The sequence below is a fragment of the Triturus cristatus genome, chromosome 1_2 (genome assembly GCF_964204655.1).
Source record: "Triturus cristatus chromosome 1_2, aTriCri1.1, whole genome shotgun sequence".
Lineage (NCBI taxonomy): Eukaryota > Metazoa > Chordata > Amphibia > Caudata > Salamandridae > Triturus > Triturus cristatus.
The window spans coordinates 485,501,566-485,526,835 of record NC_140580.1 but is presented as its reverse complement, the minus strand read 5'-3'; the positions used below and the strand labels follow the sequence as shown (position 1 = coordinate 485,526,835).

At 41.3% G+C, this 25,270-nt stretch overlaps 1 protein-coding gene across 1 annotated transcript in view; it reads right to left on the bottom strand.

The window, feature by feature from the left end:
- TCERG1L (transcription elongation regulator 1 like) overlaps positions 1 to 25,270 on the bottom strand; it is a 1,143,777-nt gene that overhangs the window by 170,526 nt on the left and 947,981 nt on the right. Inside the window, exon 9 of the mRNA XM_085606206.1 lies at positions 18,409 to 18,478. Coding sequence (XP_085462332.1) covers positions 18,409 to 18,478 — 70 coding nt within the window. The remainder of the gene's footprint in view (positions 1 to 18,408; positions 18,479 to 25,270) is intronic.

Genomic DNA, 25,270 nt, shown 5'->3' with positions numbered 1-25,270 from the left:
CTGAGTCTTACCAATAGATAGCGCTCATAGTTTGTCATATTTAGGGTAAGATATGGCTGCAGTATTGGTACCGATTGAATCATTAGGCTATGGGTGACAGATGGTTTACTAACTTCACTCAATAGCCTCATCTCCTCCAGATGGGCAAGTGCTTTGATTTTTAAGATCTTTCTTGGCACCTCACGTATTGATGAAGGATTGTAAAAATACTTGTCCCAGCCCAAATCATGGAGGAAAGTTGCAATATACCTCAGCCACTTAGACCTATGGACATTATCCAAGGTTAGGCAGTCCGACAGGAGCGACTGGGAAAGGGTGGCTTTATCTGATGACCATATTTTACGCCATAGCAAAAGAGGCTCCACTTTTGCTAGGTCCGCCAGATGTACAAGTCCAAGTTCTAGATGGCATGCAAAAGTTCCCGTACTTCCCGGAACGGAGACAAGAGACCTCAAAAAGCAGTTTTCGACTTTCTGAATGGTGTCTATATTCACAAAGCCCCAGAGACCAGCCCCATATAAAGCCACTGATAAGCATTTGGCTTTATAAATCTGGATAATTTCATTTGGGGCTCTGTTACCCAATTTCCTAATAAAGTTAAAGAGGGCTGTGACTGTTCTCAAGAAGAGTAGTCTTCGAGTTTCCACTGCCGCTTTCCATGATAATTTGTGGTCCATTGTTATACCCAAATAAGAATATGTGTGGGTGAAAGCTATCTTTTGATTGTTCAAATAGATACCCCTCATTTTATTTCTGTTTGTGCGGGAGGAACTTGACCTCATGACAAAGGTTTTAGTTATATTTATTCTGAGGTCAAGGCTCGCCATGAATGTGGAGTATCTATTCAGGTTTTTTTGTAGTTCACGGGGGGTGCGTGCCAGTATGACTGAGTCATCTGCATAAAGTAATGCAGGTATTGGACGCTTGCTTATCATCGGGAGATCCTGGGAACCCTTCAGCATCTCTTTTTCCAGTGCGTTATTATATAATGTGAAAAGGAGAGGGGCCAGGACACATCCTTGCCTAACTCCTTTTTCTACTGGAAATGCATCCGTCAGCTCCCCCCCACCCCATAGCGGACTCGAGCAGTAGCTTTAGACAAATGTGAGCAAATTCAAAGGGGCCCCCATGTCAGCCAGTATTACCCAAAGTTTGGAGTGGGAAACACAATCGAACGCGGCTGACAAGTCCACATAAACCATGTACAAGTCTCCCTTTTTAATGTGGATATATTTGTCAGTCAAAAGGGAAAGGTTTAGCGCCTGCTCAATAGTACCCAGGCCCTGACAAAACCCGTACTGGAGGTCTGAAATAATCCTACCTTCGTCAGCCCAATCTTGTAATTGTTCTAAGATGACTCTCCCTGCCATCTTGCCCAGGGAGTCTAATAGAGAGATTGGGCGATAGCAGGATACTGAGTCCCGATCACCTTTCCTAAAGATAGGGACTAGTACGGATTTTGACCAAGATGGTAATAAACCCATCTTGCAAGTTGCGTTGAGGACTCTGGTTAGAATAGGGATCCAAAGGTCCCCTTGATCTTTAAATAAATCGATGGGAACGCCGTCTGGGTCCGGTGCCTTCCCGTTCTTACTTGCATTCAAGGCTGAGGCGGTCTGTTCCAAAGAAAATTGGAGATCAATAGGGTAGATTGAAGATGGTTCATTTAGAGGGTTAAGATTCAGGTCATCTAAGTCCGGAAGTTCAGATGGCTCCTTGCCTACTGAAATTTTTTTAGAAAAGTGTAGGACCCATTCCTTTTCCTCGATCGCGGAATCTAGCTTAGCGTGGTGTGTATTATCATTTAGGAAAGGGGACTTTACTATTTGCCAAAAAGCTGCCATTTTTTTCTGTGAGCAGGTTTCGTGCAATTGTTCCCAAAGCTGAGTTTTTAATTCTTTTTTCCTGGTTCTTAAGGCTTGATTATAAGCTTTCCTGAGTGTTAGTATCTCATATGGTAACCTTGTTGTTTTTCTCAGCGCCATTTTTAAATTGGAATATGCGACTGTGCAATCATGATTAAACCAGCCTTTTTGTTTATTTGAAGCATGTTTTGTTTCCACCCACAATACTTCGTTGATTGCCACAACGATCAGTTCAAAGCTTGCAATAACCTCTGAGTGGGTAGAATGTGGGTTAAGACAAGTCATAATAGATGAATTGGCCCTCGCAATCACTTGTTTAGTCACCTCCATAGGTACTACGTTCCCCCATTTGAGTGCATAGCCATTCAGTCTAGTAAGCGCTAGGTTATTTTGTGATAGAATGGTTCCCGTACCTCTCTTTAGTTTGTGAGTCAGGGAAAGAGAGATACTAAGAGGATAGTGGTCACTAAGCGGAACTAAATGTCTAATAAAAACAGCATCTTCAGTCCTCTCAACATTTGAAACCAGAATGTAGTCTATGGTTGTCGAGCATCCTCTCCCATGAAATGTGGGAGCCAAGGTTTGGTTCTTTTCATTCCTGACGTTTGCCTGAACCAAATCTAGTTCAAATAAGGTTTCATTTAGGTAGTTCCCCAAGGTTGAGTGTCTGAAGTGTGGTATTGGGTTATCGAATTCATCCAATATACCACATATGTTCTCATTAGCAATGTGGTGGCATGGACCTAGATTGAAGTCCCCCCCCCAGATAATCACCGGATCACTTATTTTCTTCATTATTCTAGATTTTAGTGTGGATCGCATCTGAGATACCACAGTGATTGTTTCAGCCTCGGGGAGATTATTGTAGAAATTTACTATGATAAAGCTGTCCCCACCATTTAAAATCAGCCTAAGAATCTGGATATTTAGATCAAGGCTCATGGGGACTACTTTTTTTTATGTTTAGGAGGTTTGAGATATAGATTGATAGACCTCCTTTCCCTCTACCTGACACAGAAGGTTGAGCTGAAGAAAAGAAGGTTTTATAACCTGCCATGTGTATTGGTTCAACAGTCCAGATCTCTTGGAGTGCTAAGATGTCAAACCTGGGAACGAAGTTCGTCCATATATCATTAGTAACCTTAGTGCGTTGACCTGCTATATTCCAAAATAAAAATGTTACATAAGATTTTGTCCCCTCTCCTAGGCATATCTGAGAGTTGGGAGAACAAAAGAGTTTTGGATTATGTTCTATGTTTGGAATGAGTTGAATTTTATCAGTGGTGGTATAATTGGGTAATAAATCCATAGATACTGAAGGGTTCTGGGCGTGCATTAAGTTGACATCCTGAGACATATGCGTGGCAGAACTGGTATTAGGATTGTCCTCCATGTTACTGGAGGGCACCTTTTGTGATCTATCAATATCATTGTTTTCTACTCCATATAAGTTCAGTCAATCCACTCCTTCCAGGTCTGTCAATTCTGCGTATCGATTATAAAGAGGTAAGGAATAGTCATCCTGATGACAACGTGAAGAACAAGGACGATAGTTCTGATGTTGGAAGGAGGACCTTGGGTAACCAGATTTATAATAAGTTGGGGTTATGAAACAATTACGCTGTAGATGAGATGGTGCAATGTGATGTTTGTGGTTCTCTGTAAGAGACCTTGCTGCATTAATCCTGTATTGGTGAGAAGAGTTGTAGTGATCTCTTTGATCTATAAAGGGGGGCCTTAAATAGTTCTCTGAGTATTGTGGCATGTATATAGCGCAATCATTTTTTCGATTGTAGGAAGGCCTGTGATGGATCTCCTGACGCTGGAGTAGGGGACTATTGCACTTATCCTGATTTTGAATTAGTAGGCTTGAATTGTTTTTAGCAGAAAAATGTGCTCTGGGATAAAAGTAGGTCAAGTCATGTATCTTGATTGAGTTAGAGGGTTTGAGAGAAGGATAATTTAGGATGTATCTTACAGCTCTTTTGTCTCTAAAGTTGATTGTTATAATGTCACCCGTGATATCTTTTTTCCTACTTCCCAGCCAGGAGAGACGCCTAACAAAAAGGATTTCTCCATTGATCTCTGGGGGAAGAGGGCATTTCTGTCTGAGCCAAAATATGACTTTATTTTTTAATTGGCAGTGGTCTTCTCTTTTTCCGTCCTCTAAGGGAGGGACTCCAGTTAGGACCACCACCAAAGGAACTGCTTCTGGGGGAAGGTCTACAATAAGATTTGTTTGGGTGGATGTCCTTACCAAATCTTCAAGCTCAGTATTTATTGCAATGGTTTGCTTAGAATTTGATTGGGTTTTAGATTTCATAACCACCTCTGCCTCCTTATCTTTAAGGGGAGCATCAGTACATATTTTTCGGGGAGGCATCATATGCTGGGTGTTTAGTTTTGCCGGGCTGATAGCACTATCAATCAGTCCCTCTTGGTTATTATTGCTTATAGTCGGTAAAATCGGTGAAGGGACTGGTAAAGACTTTGCTAGTTCCTTGGTTCCCTCCTTAATCTCCTCAATTGCATTTTCTAAGTTCCCCAATTGACGGGCTATAATTTTTAGTTTCTCTGTTAGCGGTAGTATGAGGGATCTAATCATTTTCCCAAAATTCTCCAGTAGTACAGTATCTGATGTTGGATTATGTGTAACTGGTATAGGAATTTTTGTTATGAGATTACTTAGTTTAGAATTTATTATGTTACTTTTGGACTTAGATTTTTTTGATAGGGAGCCCTTCTTTTTCCTTTTTTTTGATATGGGGTCTTGCGGTCATGAAGTTACCGAAATCCTGGTTTCGTTTCGCGGTATCTGCACTGGGGATAACGAATCAACCATCAAGACATCTTTTTCAAGTAGAGTATTGTTCAAGAAGGGGGATGAAATGTGAGTATGCTCATTGTCTAGATCTGGAGGAGGAGTAATGTCTCTAAAAAGTAGAGGTGTACCATCTCCAAAGGAAGCGTCAAGACCATAGCTTCCATAAGGAATAATACATTGTGATGACATCACTTCCTGTAAGGGGGGATCAAGTGAACGACTATTTTTTGCGTGTTCCACGGACCGACGTCTCTCAGCCCGTAAGTCATCTAAAGCCATTACCTTATCTATTTCTATAATTGGTCTGATAACAAAGTTGTCCAATGTCCCTCGATTAGCATGTCCTCTCCTGGGAGGCATTTCTTTCGAGGCAAGCAGACTCATAGTTAGTGATGTAGTTAGTACGTCTACCTCTACAGCAAGCAACTAGTACATATAAAGTATATGGTATACAACAACTATAACACGTGGATTAGCATATATCAGTTATTGTGTCAACCAAATCACTTACAGTTCAATGCGGGCACAAACAAGTGCAAGTAAAGACCTTATGCAGAGGAAGGGAACGTGGCCCAGTCCAGTCTCCTCGGTCCTCTGAGGACCTCAGAGGGCCCGCCCTTTGCCCGGCCTTAGCCCGCGCGCGGCCCCGCGACGCGGGGAGAGTGACCAAGTTAAATAGCGCCTCCAGGCGCGAGTATCCGCCTATCTACTTCCGGGACTGAAGCGGAGGAGTCTGGGGATTGTGGTCCCACCTCCAAAATGGCCAGATGCGCCTACGGCGTTTTTAAATTTGCAATCAAATTTGGGGATCGTCGCATATTTGATATGTTACACATTTATAAAAATACGTGTGTTTCGGTAGCGCTCTACGGCGCAGGGGTTTGGGGCTACTGCCCCCATGGGGATCTTCAGACTGAGGAAAATGCTTTTAAAAAAAAATTATTATGTCTGCCCTCGTCCGCTCCTACCTCATTAATTCATAATGAGTTGGTGCTGAATTATTTGTCCGACCTGATAGAGCTGAAACCATTAATGTTATGGAGGTCGATTTGGTCGAAGAAAGAGACTGGGTTTAATAGAAGCATTATTAAGGACTGCCTCTGTTTGGACAATTGTCTACAAATCCCAGGGTTAAAATTTGTGGTTACAACTTTTAAGGACTTTTTCAAGGTGAATATCTTAGAAAATCCAAACTACGCGTTTGATTTTTCGAAGTCAGATTTTAAACAAATTTTTCTAAGTGAAAAAGTTCAACGCCGCCATTTCAAGCATATGCAGCTTGCAACCGTGGCTTTTTATTATTCACAGGAGCATACTGTAGGGTTTCAACCATACCTATCTCAGGTTACTAGATCTTCGCATCGGTTCGTATTGACCCGACTGAGATTAGGTATTGTCCAACATTTGGTGGCTTTTCCAACGATAAAAAAATACCCCATTGCTCCTTGTCCATGTGATGGAGTCACTAAACAGAGTGTTACACATTTTCTCCTTACATGTAATTTATATATGCATTTGCGCATTGTCTATCTGAAACCACTTTTCAAAAAATATGAGTCTCGTACCCTGAAATTCGCTTTGACCCTGTTGTTTACTTTAAATCAGATTGATATATGTTTTTTTACTGCCACGTTTATCTTAAAATCTATTGCTGTTAGAAAAAGTATGGTCTTTTAACTTTTATGCTCAGATGATAGATTATTTTTTGTAAATTTTGTATTGTGACTCCCTCAAATTGTTTTTGGTTTAATTCGCTCAGTAAGTTGTCTATTTGTTGTTTTGTGCTTTTATGATTGTTTTTTTTAAATAATCGAATAAAGCTTACTTTGAATTTGAATAGTTGATAAAAATATACTTTAAAAGCTTACATTTACGTGTGCTGGGGAATTAGAATAATCAGCACCGCCCTTAAATGGGTCAGGTGTTGTGGACCCCACTTTTCAAATTCCTCCATCTTGTATTAGAGAGAATTAGCCTATCAGGGTCACGGTTGAATCCCTTCCCTCGGGAAGTAGTCACATAGAGGGTGTAGACAACCTAAAGGTAGGTAGCCCATGACTGCCACCTGGTGCCCCCTTTAATGCCCCTAAATTTAGGGCTTTAATTACAAGGTTCCTTGCAGCACTTTTGCACTGCCAGAGCGTCACTTCTTTGACGCACTTGTGGCGCAATGAGGCACAGCATATTTACAAGGCCACGCAAAGCGACTTTGCGTGGCGTTTCATGGCCTTCTAAATATGTGGCCCTTTTATGCAAAACACTGCATGAAAGGGACATTCCATGGGTGTTGTTGTGGGTGTTCTCAAATCACATCAGCTTTGCTGTGGGAGTTCCCATACAACACCCATGTAATCTGATGCATTCCCAGATTTACAGGGAATCGGACAGGAATATGCGGTATCTCGTAGATATGGCACATTCCTGCCCTTTTCTTTCTACGTAGGGCAGTGCAGTAAGATTCCTTGCACCACTGCCCTGCGCCGAAACCTCGTAAATGAGGCCCTTAATATTTATGTGGCACCCTTGACTCTGAACTTCTTATTTGATGGACCTAAGAAGAAAACGATTAAAGAAGTGCTGATGAAACTCGAGAACTGAGTGCCTGCTCTTGACTTTGGGTGCAGAACCTTGGCAGCCACTGCAAGACTCAACCATCATGGTGAGCTGTTTTGCCCTGCCGCTGTGAGGACCCTAGGTACCAGAACACTTCCAGCCCTTTCAGAATCACCCAAGAACTCCCTGCAGACCACAGGCACTGAACCCACAGATTACAGCTTACAGACTTGCAGCTCATTGGCCCAACCAATGCTGTAGCTGTCCAGGAAGGGATAGTCATGCTCTGAGAGGTCAGATCTGTCTCCTCACTAACTGTGACGACACCAGGACCTACCAGAGCCATGCCATACCAATCCCAGGGGTACTGCTCTCAAAGAGTCTCCTCTGGATTCCAACTGCCCAGGAAGCAAAAAGCCTTTGAGGGAAATAGGAACCTCAGTGACCCACTTCATGAGTCACCTAGCTGTCTGTTAATCACCTCTGCAACCTGCTTGACCCTGACCGTAAAGACCATCTTGAACATCTTGACCCACAGAGCCCTTCTGACCAACCAGCACTTCGCCCAGCCCGCCCGGCTTGGGTATCGATGAACTGGCTGTGTTCCCCTGCTACTGAGGCCCTTGTGACCTAAGCCCCCATTTGGGAGCTCTTGGACCTGCCTACAAGTCCTCCAGTGCAGCCTGTTTTTAGGTGGTCCATCTTCTTTATAGCGCACCAGCTCCCAAAGCCTTCAGCACCCTGCTCCAGGCAGAATCTGGGACACTCCAGACGATCCACTGGTGGTATATTGGGCCTTGGCCTACTGCTATACTAACCCTAGAAAGTGAACCCCTAGAACCAACTGCATGATTTTCTATTAGAAATGCATTGTGCGTAATTGCGCACAATTTTGAACTATTTTTGGAATGTTATCAATCTATAAGAAATAAAGTACTTACCTTTGAACAAAGTTCTTGGTCTGAAAATTTATATAAAATTACATGTTAATTTTGGGTTTCGGATTTATTCTTGAGTGTGCGTCTCATTTATTGCCTCTGCAAAGGACAACCAACGCTTAGCACTAGCCTCTGATATGCCTAGCTGCTTGCCCACATTATCAAAACAAAGCGTTAGTCTTACCTTTTTTTGCCTCTGTATACCAGTCTGGGACTCACATGATTTTTCAGTCAAATATCAGCTTTACAGATATTTTGGAAATTCAGCCATTTTTCTTAAAATATTAGCTTATGAGTTCTAAAAATAAACACATTTCCATCATGAATACATAATCTCACTTTTGGTATATGTATATTAATTCAACTGAGGAAAAGCTTCTAATTTAACAAACTGACTTGCTCACAGGAGAGCAACTTACAGGTAGCTGGAGAGCTATCAGCTGCTCACGAGCTACTTGTTGGAGAAGCCTGTAATAGACCAACGCCTACATGCCCACATGGGGCAATTACTCCCAATCTGCCCCTGGGCAGGACAGAAAATCCACTAACAAACAGGGAAAAATGAAAAAATGTAGGGCGGTTACCCATGGCCAGGCGCCACCCCAAAAAGGGAATCTTTATGCCTCCAAGGGTTGCATACGGGTGATTTGCCCAAATCGGCCCCTGCAGATGGGTCAAAAGTCCACTAGCCATGTGGAAAAAAACATTGGGATGGGGGCTACTAATCATGGGTGTGGCCAAGACCTCACCCCAAAAAATGCCACAACAGTCCTTCCACCCCCCGGGAGGCACATGAGGCAATTATTCCCAATCTGTCCTTAGTGAGGCAGAAAGCCCAAGAGACACCAGGCACTGTATTCATGCAGTATTTGTTTTGAGAGGGCATGGGCCCATGCCCCCTCACCCCAGGGCAATAGACAAACTCCCTCCTGGGGGCTGGACACATGTATTCACCCCTAATCAGTCCCCCGGGGTTGGAAGTCTACTAGACATTAGGGATTTCAAAATGTTGCCAAAACAAACATAAAGAAAAGGTGGCCTACCTTGGCATCGAGCCATATTCCTGCCACGGAAAGGGAAATAGTCTCTTTCTGCACCCTGGGGCCAGATTGGAGGTTTGTCCTAATCAGGGACTTTGCCCCAAATCTGCTCTGGGAGCAGGGGGATGTAGTAAGCCACTAGAGACAGTGGAATGTCCATTTGGGGCTAAAGAAAGTGATGTGGGGTTTTCACTCTGGCACTGGATGCATACCAGCCCCAAAAGGGACCACCACGGGGCAGACAGGTGGCCTGCCCTCAATTTTCCCTTATGGGGTGACAGCCCACGAGACCTCAGGGAATTCAAAATGGCATCAAAATAAAGAAAAAGATGGGATGTCTACCCTGGCAACGAGCCATATCCACATTCTAGAAGGGGCAATAGTGTCTTCCTGCCCCCTGGTGTCAGATAGGAAGTTTGCCCCAATTAGGGACATTGCCCCAAATCTGCCCCCTGGGGATAGAAAATCCACTAGACATTTTGCATTTAGGGCAAAATAAAGGGGTGATGCAGGTGGTTCACTGTGGGCTTGGCCATACCCTGACCCCAAGAGGGAGAAACCAGTCTCTTTGCACCCCCCCTGGTGCAGACAGGGGGATTTCCCCCAAGTTTGCCCTTGTGGGGTGCAGGAAACACACTAGTCAATATGTATTTCAAAAAGGTGCCAAAAAAAGCAAAAATATGGTGTGGCCTACCTTGGCATCGAGCCATACCACATCCCAGTAGGGGAAATAGTGCATTACTGCCCCCTTGGAGCAGATAAGAAGCTATTCCCAAATGGTAAGTTCCCACCAAATCTGCCCTTAGGTGGTAGAAAGCACACTAGACTCCATAGAGTTTGCATTTGGGGCAAAAAGAAACGAGTGCGATGTCACACTTAAAGCATAAGCCTACCACAAAAGGGTCAAACCACACTTGTAGCCACCCTGGTAGGCAGAGAGATTACCTCCAAATTTCCATGGGAGACAGAAAGCCAAATGGATGACAGGACTATTTTTTAAAATCAAACTATGGGATGGGTCTGGCCCTTCCTGGCATCAGGTCCCACCCTCACCGCTAAAGCCTCAGCAGTCATTTTGCTCAAACATCCCAACCCTATGTCCAGCAGGAGGACATTTGATTCCTTTGGGTGTTGGATTTACAGATTTCGCTAGGAGAGTGAGGGTAAATCCCAATATTGTTCCATTTGCCATATTGAATGCCTGTACTTTTTGGGGTTGTGTAGACCACCACCTGAGGAACTCTACCAGACCCAGACATTTTGGAAGACTAGAAATCAAGAGGAGTACAGGGTTGTATGCCTTGCATGGATTCCATGATGTTTTCTTGCCCACAATACTCTGAATACCTCAAACCCTGCCTAAAGTCATGCATTTTCTCTGCATTTCAGTTATGTAAAACTTCCGGAATACACAGCGATCTACAAAAATTCAAACTCCCTAGCATTCCCCCATTTGTGCAGATAAAAACCCTATCCTTCTTCTATGGGTGGGCCTAGCATCTACAACAGGAAAAGCCTCAGAACATAGTGCGGAGACATCCACATTTTCTGTCAAAAAACTAATCTGATATAGCATTGTGGTAGCTGCGGTAGTCTCAGCTGCAACCTAGGGAAACATACGAAACCCACTCATTTCTGATAACTAGACAATCGTGGGAGTCCATGGTGGTGTGCTTCATGTGGGTCCATACATTTTTCTTACCCACAATGTGCCGCAAGCCTCAAACTTTGCCTAAAACATAACATTCCCCTGAATTTCTGTAACATAATCTACTTTGCCTAAAACATAAAATTCCACTGCATTTCTGTAACATAATCTTCAGAAATCCCTAGGAATCCAGAAAATCCTTACCTCCTAGTGTTCCTCCACTTGTCCCAGTAAAAATGCTACCCCACTGGTGTGGCTGGGCCTAGTGATCACGACATGAATGGATCAAACCAAGGTCGATAGGACCCCAAAACAGGAACTCCCATTGACCTTTGTTTGATCCAGTCTTGTAGCTGGCACCAGGCCCAGCCACACAAGTGGGGCAGTGTTTTTATAGGAACAACTGGGGCAATGCTGGGTGGTAGGAATCTGGTGGATTCCTCCTGATTCTGGAAGTTTCCATCACATAAATCTAGGGGAAATGTGTGATTTTAGTGGACATTTGAAGTTTGCAGGGCATTGTGGGTAAAAAGAACTCTTGGGATTCATGCAAGGCACACACTGTGTAATCCTTGAAATGTCTAGTTTTCATAAATGTCTGTGACTGGTACCTATCCATGGGTAGAGGCCCAAGACAAGCCCAAATACAGCAGCTACCCCATTGGCTGATCTCTCAATGTTGCGCTTTAGGGCCAATTATGTAGAGGTCTCTTGGCCCACCCACATAGGTGAGGTACAGATGTTATTGGAAACTGTGTGTGTGGTATGACACGTATGGATCCCCACAGATTTTCTGCACAGATATGTGAGTGGAATGTGTGTTTTACCAAAGGTAGAGGTTTCCCGGTGCTAAAAATCAGTACAAGCAACATGCCTTAAGTGACTCCGCTGCTGGTGGAACTCCACAGAGTGTGCCCGAGTTTTTCCAGCACTTCACAGAGTTCTGCAGAGCTGAAGCCCAAGAACTCTGCCCAGGACCAGTGGTAATATGTGATATGGCCATGTTCTGTTTTGGTTTTATTTCCTTGCACAGGCATTAGGCCTACCTACACAAGTGAGGTACCATGTTTATCAGGAATACTAGGCCATAGGAAGTTTGTGGCTCCCCACAGAGTCCAGACCTTTCCATCACAGAAATATGAGGAAAATGTGTTTTTTTAGTAAACATTTTAGGTATGTTAGGTATTCTGGGTAAGAGAAGCTTATGAGAGCTACACAGACCCCACTCTGGATTCCCCTAGGTATCCAGATTTCACCAATGTACAGGTTTGCTAGGTTTCCCTAGGTGCCAACTGAAATAGGACCCAAAATCCACAGCTAGCAACATTGTAAAGAAAGGGTCAGATTTCAGTGGAAAAATGTGATAGGTCCCTGTTGCATTTAGGCCCATTCCTTGACCTGGGCACTAGGCCTACCCACACAAGTGAGATACCCTTTTTATTGGAAGACATGTGGGAAATAGGAATAATAGAATCAATCAGATTTTTCTGACTTTTCAACTTCCAAATGTAAGCCAGTGTGTAATAAAGAAGACAATTAAAAAATGCCCTCTCAATCACATGTCGTATGTCTATCCACAAATTCTGAGATGTACAACTAACACCTGCTCATAAACACCCTAACAGGTGCCCAATTGTAGAAGTACATAGGTTTCCATGATACACATTTTTGGTATATATATTTCACCATATGAATTTTCCTACACTAGGTACATAATGAAAAAGCTTTGTAAAGTGGATCTCAGTTGTTGAATATGGGTACCTCAGGTTCGTTGACAACCTACAAACTCTATATATTCCTGCAACAAGAAGGATCTAGCAAACGTATTGGTATAGTGCTTTTTTTCTACTAATTTTCAATATTTCTTTATTTCAGCAGTTAGTTTATTTGAAAAAACCTTTAGGGATTTGCACATATAACCTCTTATTGAATTTAGAATTTTACCTACTTTTAAAAAATGTATAGCTTTATTGGATCACCAATTGGTTTCACACGAGTTTGCCTAACAAACTGGTAGCAGGTCGAATGCACAGAAAATAGGAAAAATTGACTACATCTCAGAAAAATGCCAAAACTGTGGTAACATTTTTTTTTTATTTGATTCAACTCTACATGTTTCTGAAAGCACGAAAATTCTTTCATTGATGCCATCTTTAAGAAAAAAAAATCGGCACTTTTTTGCAGAGCATGTTTTTCCTATTTTCCCAAAAACGTAAAATGTAACTATATTTGCCCACAATAGTCTGAATAACTTAACCCCTTCGACGCGGGGGTAATTCAATCAATTACGTGTGGCGCGACCGTTATGACGAGCCCAGCTCGTCATGAGCACAGCTCCACTGTGCCTCATGAAGAGCTGGGCACGTCATGAGCACACAAGGGGTTAAACTCTGCCTAAAGCCATGCATTTTCCCTGCATTTCAGTTATGTGAAACCTCCGGAATACACAGTGATCTACAACAATTATTTCTCCCTAGCATTCCCCCATTTGTGCAGATAAAAACACTACCCTTCTTCTGTGGGTGGGTCTAGCATCTACAACAGGATAAGCCCCAGAACATAGTGCAGAGACATCCACATTTTCAGTCAAAAAACTAATCTTATATGGCATTGAGGTAGCTGCGGTAGGCTCTGCTGCACCCTAGGGAAACATACAAAACCCACTCATTTCTGATAACTAGACATAAATTGTGTAAAGTTGTTGATTTTCTATGCTTTATCTCTACGATGCAAAGCTATACTTTTCTTAACTTACAGTATGATACGGTTCTAAAGGTGAAATCGAGCCATTCCAAAAGTCGTTTGCGAATCAAGCTGTATGGCTTCTCGAGATTTCAAGGTTGTCTTTATGTGTGGGTATTACTTTACGAAGATATCATTACTATAACCACTGCTAGTGAATCATAAATTTTTAATGCCATTGCCATATTAAATCTATTTGCTAAGATATTTCTTGTATATCAGTGTTTTATCTAGAAGACAAAGTTCAGTATGTGTCATGCTTCAAGTATTTCCCCATTGGGTTTTAGATGAGCCTCTCACACAATAAGCTTTTGGCATAAAATCCAGGCCGACCTAATCAGATGTGACAAATCGAAGCAGTTCCTCTGATTATGGGAAGACGCATTCATAATCATGGTCCAAGAAAACTCAAATATCTCGATGGTATGGTCCCTCTAATCATATACCAGCACACCTAGTAAAAGTAAAAACAAAAACTAAAGAAGTTATCACATTCCATGCAGGCTTAGACTGTATTGTCTATATGTTGTTCTTCCGCATAATATGCATATCTCCCAGCTTCTCCCACTCTTTCAATAGACCAGAACAAGTTTCCATGGGGCACTGACGGAGCAGAATGTTTCCATTTGAGGCATAAAGGATGGATTTTTATGTCACAAGAGGAATATTGTACAAACTGGCCACTGTTTATTGTGATGTGATAAAGGAAATCATATTAAGAAAATTAAGATATCATGGCACTTCTGCGTGTTGCTACTCTCTTGTATAAAAATAGAAATTCACTGAAAATAAATGAAAACTATTATTCTTATCTGTGCCAACAAAAAAAAACAACTTTCAATCAAAATTATTACCCCAAAACGTCCATTGTTCAGCAGACTACTGGCAAAAAAATAAGCGCAAAGAAGATCTGCTTTTGGATGGATGATTGCTTCATTGATAAAGGTGCATCATTCATTCATACAAAGGTTGCAGCAGGCATATTCGGAAGAATCATGAGTCATACATTATCCCTTCTGCCATGAGATGCCAAGTTTCCCTCTGATGACCCTAAATCTATGTGGGTAAAATCCACTTCAGCAGCATTTTACTGCTATTGAGTTTTTACTTCATCGAATTTATGCTCTGCTTAAAAATGTCTTTTCGGCGAGTGAGAAATCCGCGTTGCCCCTGCTATTTTGTGATTAAAGAAAGGGGTTCTACCTTTAAAAGATAGTGATTAAATTCCATGTTAATTATTATTTCTCTGGCATTCGAAATCATAGAGCCCACTATGGCGTGAAAGTAATGTTCATTAGCTTTTGCTGTTTTACAAGCCTATTGTAATCTTGAAAATGATTTCTTAATATTATTGAGCCCTCTTCACAAATCGGTCGTTAATTACAGATAGGTGTGGTAGCTCCTGTTACCGCTCATATCAAAATTATGTGGCTAGCATTTTTTTTATTGCACTTCTGGAAAAACACATTCGATATTAACAATATGCGTGGTAGCTTCTGTAACCACACATATCAGAAATATTAGTTTGGTTTTCTTTTTTACTGAACTCGACCAATAATGCGTTCCTAGTTAAACTTTAACAAATTAAACCAGCTACAATTTAAAGCAAGAAAAAGTCCCGGTAGTTTCTGTGACATTCGTATTTTGGTGCAGTAGGAACCAAAATTCGCAGTTACTGTCATGTTTAAGGTAAAATATTAATGGCTGTATTTATCGCACACAAACAAAGTACTCTACAGTATTGGTATTTATGAGTTGTGATAAACATAGCACCTAACACCGGGCCACACATAATAAGAGCCTTATTAGTCCTCCATGTATAAAGGGCCTTTAGGTGAGCCTCCTTCAGCCATTTTTACTGTGTTGTGTGTCTTTTTCAGTTCAGTCCATAGGACAGCATACATAGGGGCAGATTTGCTAAAATATAAAGCAATGCTGAACAGAAACCAAAGTTGCTGTGCTCTGTTGCACAAGAGGGAGAGAGCAGCGCAGGCTAATGCCACACTTACATGTTTGCACCATGGTGTAAAGCAGTCGCCGCTCCAGCAGGTGAGCGCGGTGGGGTAAGGCGGGGCGGGCAGTGCAGGGCTATGTCAACAGACAATGGAATATGACTTATTTATTTTTCCCTATTCCGTCATCTGTCGCCATCCCTCCTCGCCCCAGTGCCCCACCTCTCATACCTGATGGAGCTGTGACTGGTACAAAGGTGTGTAATTAATTTGATTACACTTGGTTAATATATAATACATGGTGCATAGGTAACACTATGCAATCTTTCAAAAGAAGAGTTATGGATAATAAGCGAATCATAAAGAATCGAGATCCCACCGTTAGTGTGGTGAGACATTTTCAAGATGTACACCAAAGTAATTTAGAACCTTTATTTTTTTTAGTATGCAGAGTACAATGCAAACATCTTGGTGACGTTAGGACCAAAGAGACCTTGGAAGCTTAGAGTCCAAATACATCCCTGTGCTAAAAAAAAAATCCCTAATGGACTGAATGTCGATGAAGATTTAGCAGTACAACTATGAATCAGACAGAATGATATGTATCTATGACTGAACACTAAAACGAATTATTTTCTTTTTTCCTAAAATAATTGTCCATACAGTGGGATTTTATTACAGGATGGGTCACTTGAATGTTATAAGGACTGTATACTTTGATTTATGATTATTAGAATTAGATTTGTGACTTTTATAATCTTTAGTAGGTGACGAATTTGAAATGGAAGATATGTATATTATAAATGGTCTATTAGTGAAATTATCTCCTTATATTTCTACAATATGTTACGACATCAGCCGCGGTCAGTAGTAGGAGTAGCTGCAGGGCGGTGACGTGGGGAGGGGGAGGGGCAGGGTGGGGGGTAGTAAACTATGGGTTACGGAGATTTACAGGTAAATTAACATATAAATTAATAAAACGAATTTCGTTGCATGTACTGCATCCCCAAATGCGATGCAGTGCACGCAACGAAATTCGTTTTATTAATTTATATGTTAACTTACCTGTAAACCTCCGTAATCCATAGTTTACTAACCCCCACCCTGCCCCTCCCCCTCCCCACGTCACCGCCCTGCAGCTACTCCTACTACCGACCGCAGCTGCACGACATAGGGAGTATAGCTGCCTTAATACATATGTGTGGCCCTTTTTCATGTTTTGTTTATATTAACTATTGTAATTAAAAGGTAAGACGGAATAACATTGAAAATCCTTCTGAACATGGCTCATATCAGAGCCAAAATGTGATTGTGCCATCCGTAGGAAAAATACAAGCACTTCTCAATCACCAGAGCAACTGCATCCTGTGTTGGTTTAAAACAGTAGAAATACTAATCTATCTATCTATCTATCTATCTATCTATCTATCTATCTATCTATCTATCTATCTATCTATCTATCTATCTATCTATCTATCTATCTATCTATCTATCTATCTATCTATCTATCTATCTATCTATCTATCTATCTATCTATCTATCTATCTATCTATCTTTGCATGTATTTATGATCCTTTAAATACATTTTGATCTATTTTTAATTTTGACACCTTTTTTATGCACCTACCTATATTTACCTACTGGTGTAATGTGGGAATGTAATGGCAGATGATGTGGTGGATAGTTGTTGTCGGCAAGGCTAATGTATTGAAGATATAGTGACAGTCCACCTTATCACCATTGCCACTGTTAACATTTTCATCAAATTGAGAATCCTTTTCACAACCACCATCTCAACTACTACTACCACTTATCACTATCATCGCTCCCACCCCTGCCAACACCACTAATGTATAGCACACCATCACCACCACTGTTTCTATCACCACTTCTACCACTACCACCACTGCTACTTCTACCCTTACAACCACTGCTACTACTATCCCCATCATTGCTACAGCAACAGCTATCACTAGCATCATCACACTGCAAGGTTTGTGTGTATAGGAGCATTTTGCGTTTGACATTGCTTCATGTGTGTAAGCAAAAGGGTGATGTGGACATGATTGTGAGATTCATTTGATGTGTGCTCTCTGTAAAAGACGACATAAAGAATGAGATTCTGTAGTGGATAAACTGTCTTTTTTCAAAGATCGTCTCCTTAAAGGAGGATATTATTTTTAGTGGACGAGAATGCATCATCCAAACTTTTGCAACATGCTTCATCATAGGCTGATTCGGGCCCCCTTGGTAAGATGATACTATCAGGGTGGCCTCAAGCTCAGCCTGCAGGGGTCCAAAATAAATGTTACTGGATAAACGAGGAAACGCGAATACCGTTAAAACTGTCTCTCCATTTACCCAAAGGATATTCCTTTATTCAGGGGGACACAATGTAGGATTAAAAAGCAAAAAGAATCATAAATGAGAGTTTTTGGGTTTGCACTGCTATAAAGTGCCAAAATGTTTCTGGCCTTAAAGTAGCCCATGTAGGGCCATCAGGGCAAATGGGATCCCTATTCAAAATACTGCATGTACGTTCAGACAGAGGCAAGTCCACAGAGAAATGCACGAACAGTTCAAGCAGTACCACCAAGAAAACAACGAAATACAGTTCCAAAATTAACTTATAAAAGAGAGAACACTTTAAAACTCACATTGACAATGAAATCATCACAATCAGACATACATTTTTAAAGCAAAAAATACCTAGGAAATATAAAGCGCCATTGAAATATATTAGTTCATGATTATCCAAGACCTAGGCATAATTCAACACATTAAAATTAGATAGTAACTAAGAATTACATTAGGAAAACGAAATTGATTTATTGTTCATAACTTACTTATTTCGCTTTGTTTTTGTGATGTGGTCATCGGTCATAATATCCCGACGTGAAACTTCACATTTGTTTGCTGAAAAACATGTTTACATGGAATATATCAAAGATAGTAGTTGAAATCATATTAAATTTCTATTCCATATCTTTTTCTTGTTGTAGCATGCGGTCTAATTTCAGAATTTTAGTTTCATTATATAACAGTTCATCACCTTCTGTTTAACTTCATTTTGTAAGACTATTTTAAATGAGACACTGGTTGACTAAACGAATGAAGGTGAACACATAGGTAATGCTCTGCACAGAAATTACCTTCTAGAGGTACTGATTATAGTGCCTAAGTGTGCTCACTTCTATATCAGTCTCAATGATTTAATACGAGCTGAGTCCAACAAAAGTTCTATTGCGTGTTGTTTGGAGTCATATTCTACTTAAATACGCCATATGTATTTACATTTCTGATATGGATGGAATCCTCAATGAAGACTTATTTTCAGGAAAGAACCTAGAGATGTTCTTTTTTCATCACAATCATTAATAAATAGCAGAGGCAGCAAATGAAAAACATTTAAAATGAGCAAATGGACAAGAACGTTCGTAGGATTGGAGTGGATATGCGGTATTGTTTGCAGTATTTAATTTAGGAAAACTATATGAACATCTGATTAGCTAAATATATAAGAACATGCTAAACACAATTAGCAATTTTTTTTAGCAGTTCAAACATTAGAGTACAAATTGATATTCAGTTCTGTCAATGCTTTTTTATTTGTTCGCAATTCCATTCACTGTGTTGTTTCATCAAACACTGAATCTTTACTTTTCTCTTCCCTGGACGATACAGTGGCAAGTCTAGCTCACCTATAATTAAGTGTCAATATTAATCTTTGGAAATTTACAATATCACTGCTTTGCAGCAGCGCTCTGTGGAGGGAGCTCCGTGGGGCGGAAAGGTGGGGCGGGGAGGGGCAGGGTGGGGGGTACTAAACACAGGAACATGGATAATTGGAGGTAAGTAAACAATTAAATAAATAAAACGAATTTCTTAGCGCGCCCTGCATCACAAAATGCAGTGCAGCGCGCGCTACGTAATTCGTTTTATTTATTTAATTGTTTACTTACCTCCAATTATCCATGTTCCAGTGTTTAGTACCCCTCACCCTGCCCCACCCCACCTTTCCGCCCCACGGAACTCCCTCCACAGACCGCTGCTGCTGCTTTATAAATTTGAGAGGAAAAATTCAACTAAGCAAGCTGCTTGTGAGTCATTGCCAATGCTAAAGGATGAAAGAACCATTATGTTAGCTACGTTTAGCAGCACAGACGTGCCTCTGTGTTTCACACAATCTAGATACTTTACATGGTCAGCTGGTGAAAGCCTGATATCCCATGGTAAGCACCAGATAAGCTGGAGACTTCTTCACTGACTCGGTTTCCAGCTTGTCTGGAGGCTCTATGCTAATGAGATCCTTTATCAATTTCCCAACCTCTCCAGGTCCCACACAGGAAGTGGCGTCAGAGGAGACATTTGTTTGCTTTGTTTGATTTCGAAGTTTCTAACTCCTCTTCATGCCCTGACTCTTACAATGTTCCTCCAAGGTATATGAGGCTGTGATGGCCTAAAATCCTGCACCCATCTCAAGATCTGGCCCCCTCTGAGGCCCCACCTCCTTCCACACAGTGAAAAATGTTTTGAAGAAGGCAGGTCTGGCAGTAGTGTTGTATGTGAGGTGTGGGTAACAATATGGATAGGGAAAACATTCAACTATTTAAAGATAAAGTACTGGTATTCTAAGGTTATCTCAAGTGATGTTGCAGTTTGGGATGGAAAAACAGTGAAGATGGTGAACATGTCTACTGTTTTAGAGAATGCATAATATTGTGTTACTGCATGAAAACTGGGATGCAGCCGAAGTGATGCACGGATGTTGGAGCAACATGTCCGTGTTTATTCGTGCAGTGGTGGTGATGCGCTGGTCCTGATCTGCACAGAAGCAGTGATGAGTCAGCTCCAATGAGTGCAGGGACTTCAATGTGGAGTTCTCAGCATCATTGCAAAGGCTGCTCTAGATGGAGATGCGAAGACCTCGACCTGAGTAGAGAATCATGCAGTGCTGGCTCTGACGGTGATGAGTCTGGTCAGTTCACACAGTCGTGGTGATGCACCGGTTCCAATCAAGCAACAGGGACGATTCGCCAGTCGCAATACACAGCAACAGTGCCGATTCAAGAGCAGATGCATGGGTTTCACTGGATCAAGCACCTTAGGACTCACTTTCAAAGGACGAGGACTCAGGTGGCAAAACTTGGCAGGGAAGACTCACAGATGGCAGAGTTCAGGTGCAGCAGCATAAGAGTTGGGATTCTTTATGTCCCTGAGACTTCAGATCAGGAGGCAAGCCAGCTAACTCTTGGAGTAACTCTGGGTTGAAGTGATGCAGGTCCAGTCCTTCTCACCCAGGTAAGGGGGACAGCCGGCAGCAGGGCAGCACAGCAAGGCAGGAGTCCAATAAAGCATCAGTTCAGCAGAGTGGCAGTCCTTCAGCAGCACAGCAGTTCTTCTTGGCAGAGTCTTCCCAGGTCCAGTAGTGTACTGAAGTGGTGGTGTCAGGCATCCCGTACTTATACCCCGTAGGTCCATTGAAGTGGGGGAAACTTAAAAGGCACACATTTGAAGTGCACAGAGATCCTGTCCATCTTGCCCTGGCTCCAGACTCACTACAGGGGGATATGCAGCCCTTTGTGTGGGGACAGCACAAGGCTTATTCAGGTGTAAGTTAGGCTGGGTCCATCGCCTCCCTCCCATTCTCCCAGGATAACCCATCAAGTCACACCTGCGCTCCCCTTGTGTGTGGTTGTCTAGGGGAATATGCAATGCCCAGTTCTCACCATCTGCAGATGTGTATCAGAGACAGGCAGCAGGCACGAAATGGCTAAAACAATAAAATATAAACTTTCAACAAGTAATAAACCAGATAAAATGAAGCGGACCATAGAATTCCACGCCTAACCAATGTTTCAAAAAGGTAAATAACAACAATTCAAATCCTATCAGCGTGAACTCACTACAAGCATCTACGACCAAGGTGCAACCTTCAGACCAAGGACACAACAATAATACAAATCAAAGGTGCACCACATTCAAAAATATCCCATAGGCAAAAGAATCCCATTCAAATTTCAAGTTGTATTCAATTCTTCACTTTATTTTCTTCTTCTTCTTCTTAAAAAACTTCAAACATTTACAGCAAAGATAGCCAATCTGTTTCATCTATACAAATCGACTTCTTCAGGGCAAATTTATTTTCAATGCTCTATTCCCCAATCAGAGTGCATCAAAGAACCACCGCTCGCAGTCAGCTGTACTAGTCAGTGTCAACCCAACCTGTTGTGTGTGCTAAAATTCATTATAATGTCCAAACTCCCACTAGGATCTATCAGTCAATATCCGTTAAACATCCTTGTGCTGATTACTGTGACATGGGAATAAGGGGCTGATCCTCCCCTATTTCCCATGTAACAGTAATCTTAGCATGAAGCCCACTGTCCTCCTTGTTACAATCACCAGCCATGCCTGTTGATTTGTCCACTAGCATAATTAATTGCTCTTTCCTGAAGCCTCACTCCTCCACCACTTAAAAGCTTAGAGAGTGGATGCAGAGAAGCTGGCAGTTTAACCTACATAACTGTATTACTTTGTTACATCAAAGGCCACCGATGTTGCTACTGTCATTAGGAATTAAAAAATCTGGGAATTGCACTAGTCTTGGCAACACAGGTAAACAAACAGGTGCGGTGGGAGTGGGGGCTTGCTACCATAGGGGCAAAGACTTTTGTTAATTTTTAGTTCGATTATCTATCTGTTTCTAAGCACCACATACTACACTTCAAAGCTTTGTAATCCTACACTGCACATGAGTGACATGTTCACACATCAAGAGTGACTAGTAGTTGCCAACGGGTCCACAAGCTGATCTGATGGCTGACAAGGGCCAACAATATGGTTTCAAAGTTTCGAACATGTATCAATATACTAGGGCCTGATGTAGACTTTGAGGGACAGAGAAAAAACAGTCGGTATCGCAGAGTAATCAACTCCCACCCAGGGGATCTCTCACCTGCCAAATTTAGATATTAGGTGGAACCACTGTGACAGCAGTTCTTGTCAACGTATTTAAAGTTTGACAGACAGTACCTTTAAAATGATGACACCATCTGTCAAACATATAACATTTGTTTTTGTATTTTAAAAAACAAAATCCCAAAGCTGGATTTTGTTTTTGAAAATCCAAAAGCTAATGACCCCCACACCATGGAAGATTTCTACCATGATGTGGGGGTTGTTTTACAGTTTCCAATGCCCCTTATCTCCAGTTATGGAAAAGGTTACCAAGGAATGGATAAGGTTGACTTTGAGAATCAAGGAGTTAAAGAATTAGCCTGTCCAAATGGAGGATAAGCTCATGATGCTTGATAATACTGATAATATTCATATTAAAATAGTGATTTGTTTAAATAGCGAACTTCATAAAATCTCAAGTACCTGAAGGTTGTGCAAGCATGCTTCATTGAAACCGAATGGCAGGTTTCTCTCATTCTAATGAATGAGGATTATAATTACTTCTTATTAGAGTGAATGTGTTCTCTTCTTATTACATGGACTAAGACATAAGTGGCATTACTGCAAAGTTATGGGTCTTTATTAGTTAAGCCCCTAGGAACAAGACCCCAATTTGTTTTGTGGAGACTGTTTGAGGAGACAATTCTTTATTGTAGTATTTTATACCCATCAGGCTGAATCAGATTATATATTTCAGATTATGAATGCCCTTTATAAGGTTCTCTTTTCTTAACTATCTCTTTAAGAAGAATCGAAATATTCTGGTCAGATTTCTAACACATAACAATAGTATTTCAAAGAATTGTAATCAGTCACAAGGTTATACTAAAGAGATTAAATCTGCGGGGTTAAATAAGGAAACACAAAGCTTATTGGATAGATTGGTGTACAGTTGCAAAGTGCCGCAAGTTACCTCCTTCCCAGAAGCCCCTTAAATGTAATCTCTCAAGGAAAATATTCCTATTTCTAAGAGAAACAAAAAAGTAATAATGATTATTGAGGATGATTTTTAAGATCAAAAATAAACAAAATTAAGATCAAAAGTTGACAATTTCACTGAGCAAGAAAACATCAAAGATGTCCAACACCAGCAAAATGGGAGCCAATGCCAGTCTTTAATTCAAATAAATGACTGAATGAATCACATCAGCTGTGATCAAACACAATCTACTGCTGAAAAGAAAGCCCCATTGAAAGACTCAACCAAAGTACACAATCCCATAATTAACATTAACAATTTTAAGGATGACAATTTCATGTTATAAAGGAACAAGTGTGCAAACAGAAAAAGTGAGTAAGATGTAGTTCAAATAAGGACCCCACACAGATCTAAAATAGTGCATGGAGGCAACTACACATGGGAAAGGAGATTGTGTTATATTTTCACAAATTGTGCACTCAAGACTTGTGCTAGCTCTCACTGCTTTTCTGACCTCACAGCACTACCCTTCACTCCTTCTGCACCTGCAATGTTTGACACTTTGGAATTATGCATAGCAAATGGAGATATTACAAGCCCAACCTCCTTCTGTGCTTTTACACATGGTAGAATTAAATATTAAAAGCCCATAACAATGGAGGACCCTATTGTTGGACTTGGCCCTTTCTTCAGGGTCATCCCCAAACTTTTTGCCTTCATCCTTCCGTTTTCTGAAACCGTTTTCATCAGCTTTTAGGCCTCTGTGCAATTGACCACTGCTAATCATAGCTAAGGTGCTTGTGCTCTCTCCTTTAAACATGGTAGAATAAACTTACACCCAATTGGCATATTTAATTTTCTTTGAAGCCCCATTTTGTGATGCAGCGCAAGCAACGAAATTCATTTTATTTATTTAATTGTTTACTTATCTCCGTTCATTCATATTCCGGTGTTTATTATCCCCATCCTGCCCCTCCCCCGCTACTCCGCCCCACGGAACTCCCTCCCTCCACGGGCCGCTACTGCTTCCAGCCTCCTGGGGATATGCCCGATGCCCGCTACATCCAGTCTGGCCCTGAGTGGGCAGCAGATTGGGAAGATGTCAATTTAGCTGCTTACGTGTAAAAGGGTTTATGGGATAAAGAATTACACCAAGTGTATTTTTAGGTTCTCATTATTATCTGGGAAAGGTGAAGTAAATAGTGTGCCTCCGCTTGAGAGTACCTGGGTATGCACAGTGAAAAACCTCAGAGGGAATAGGTACAAACTAAATATGCAAACTGGAGGTCTACTCTGGCAATAATATATTTATATATATATATATATATATATATTCACTCAAAAAAACATAGGTTTCAGGCACGTTATAGTTGGAAATTAGCATTTAAAAAACCTTAGAAATTCACTGAAAAAACCATAGGTTTTAGGGAAAGTTATAGTTAGTTGGACATTTCACTCGTACAAAACCTGTGAAATTCCCCCGTTATAGTTAGTTCAGCTAACTATAACTCGCGCCCCCGCAATGCACTGCTAGATATAGCACCCCTTTTTTCTCTGCCCCCGTTTGGCGAATCACCTCGAAACTTTCAAGATAGGAGCTGACCGGAGCAGGCCATAAGTTTTTAACATTTCGTGACGATTCGTCAACCGGCGCCAAAGTTATTGGGAAAACAAAAAACAAGTTTCCTATGGAAACTAGGTCCTAACTATAACTACCTAATGGCGACCGCCAGTGGGTAATACATATATATATAAATATATGTGTGTGTGTGTGTCTGTATATAAAAATGTTTGTATAAATATATATATATATATATATATATATATAT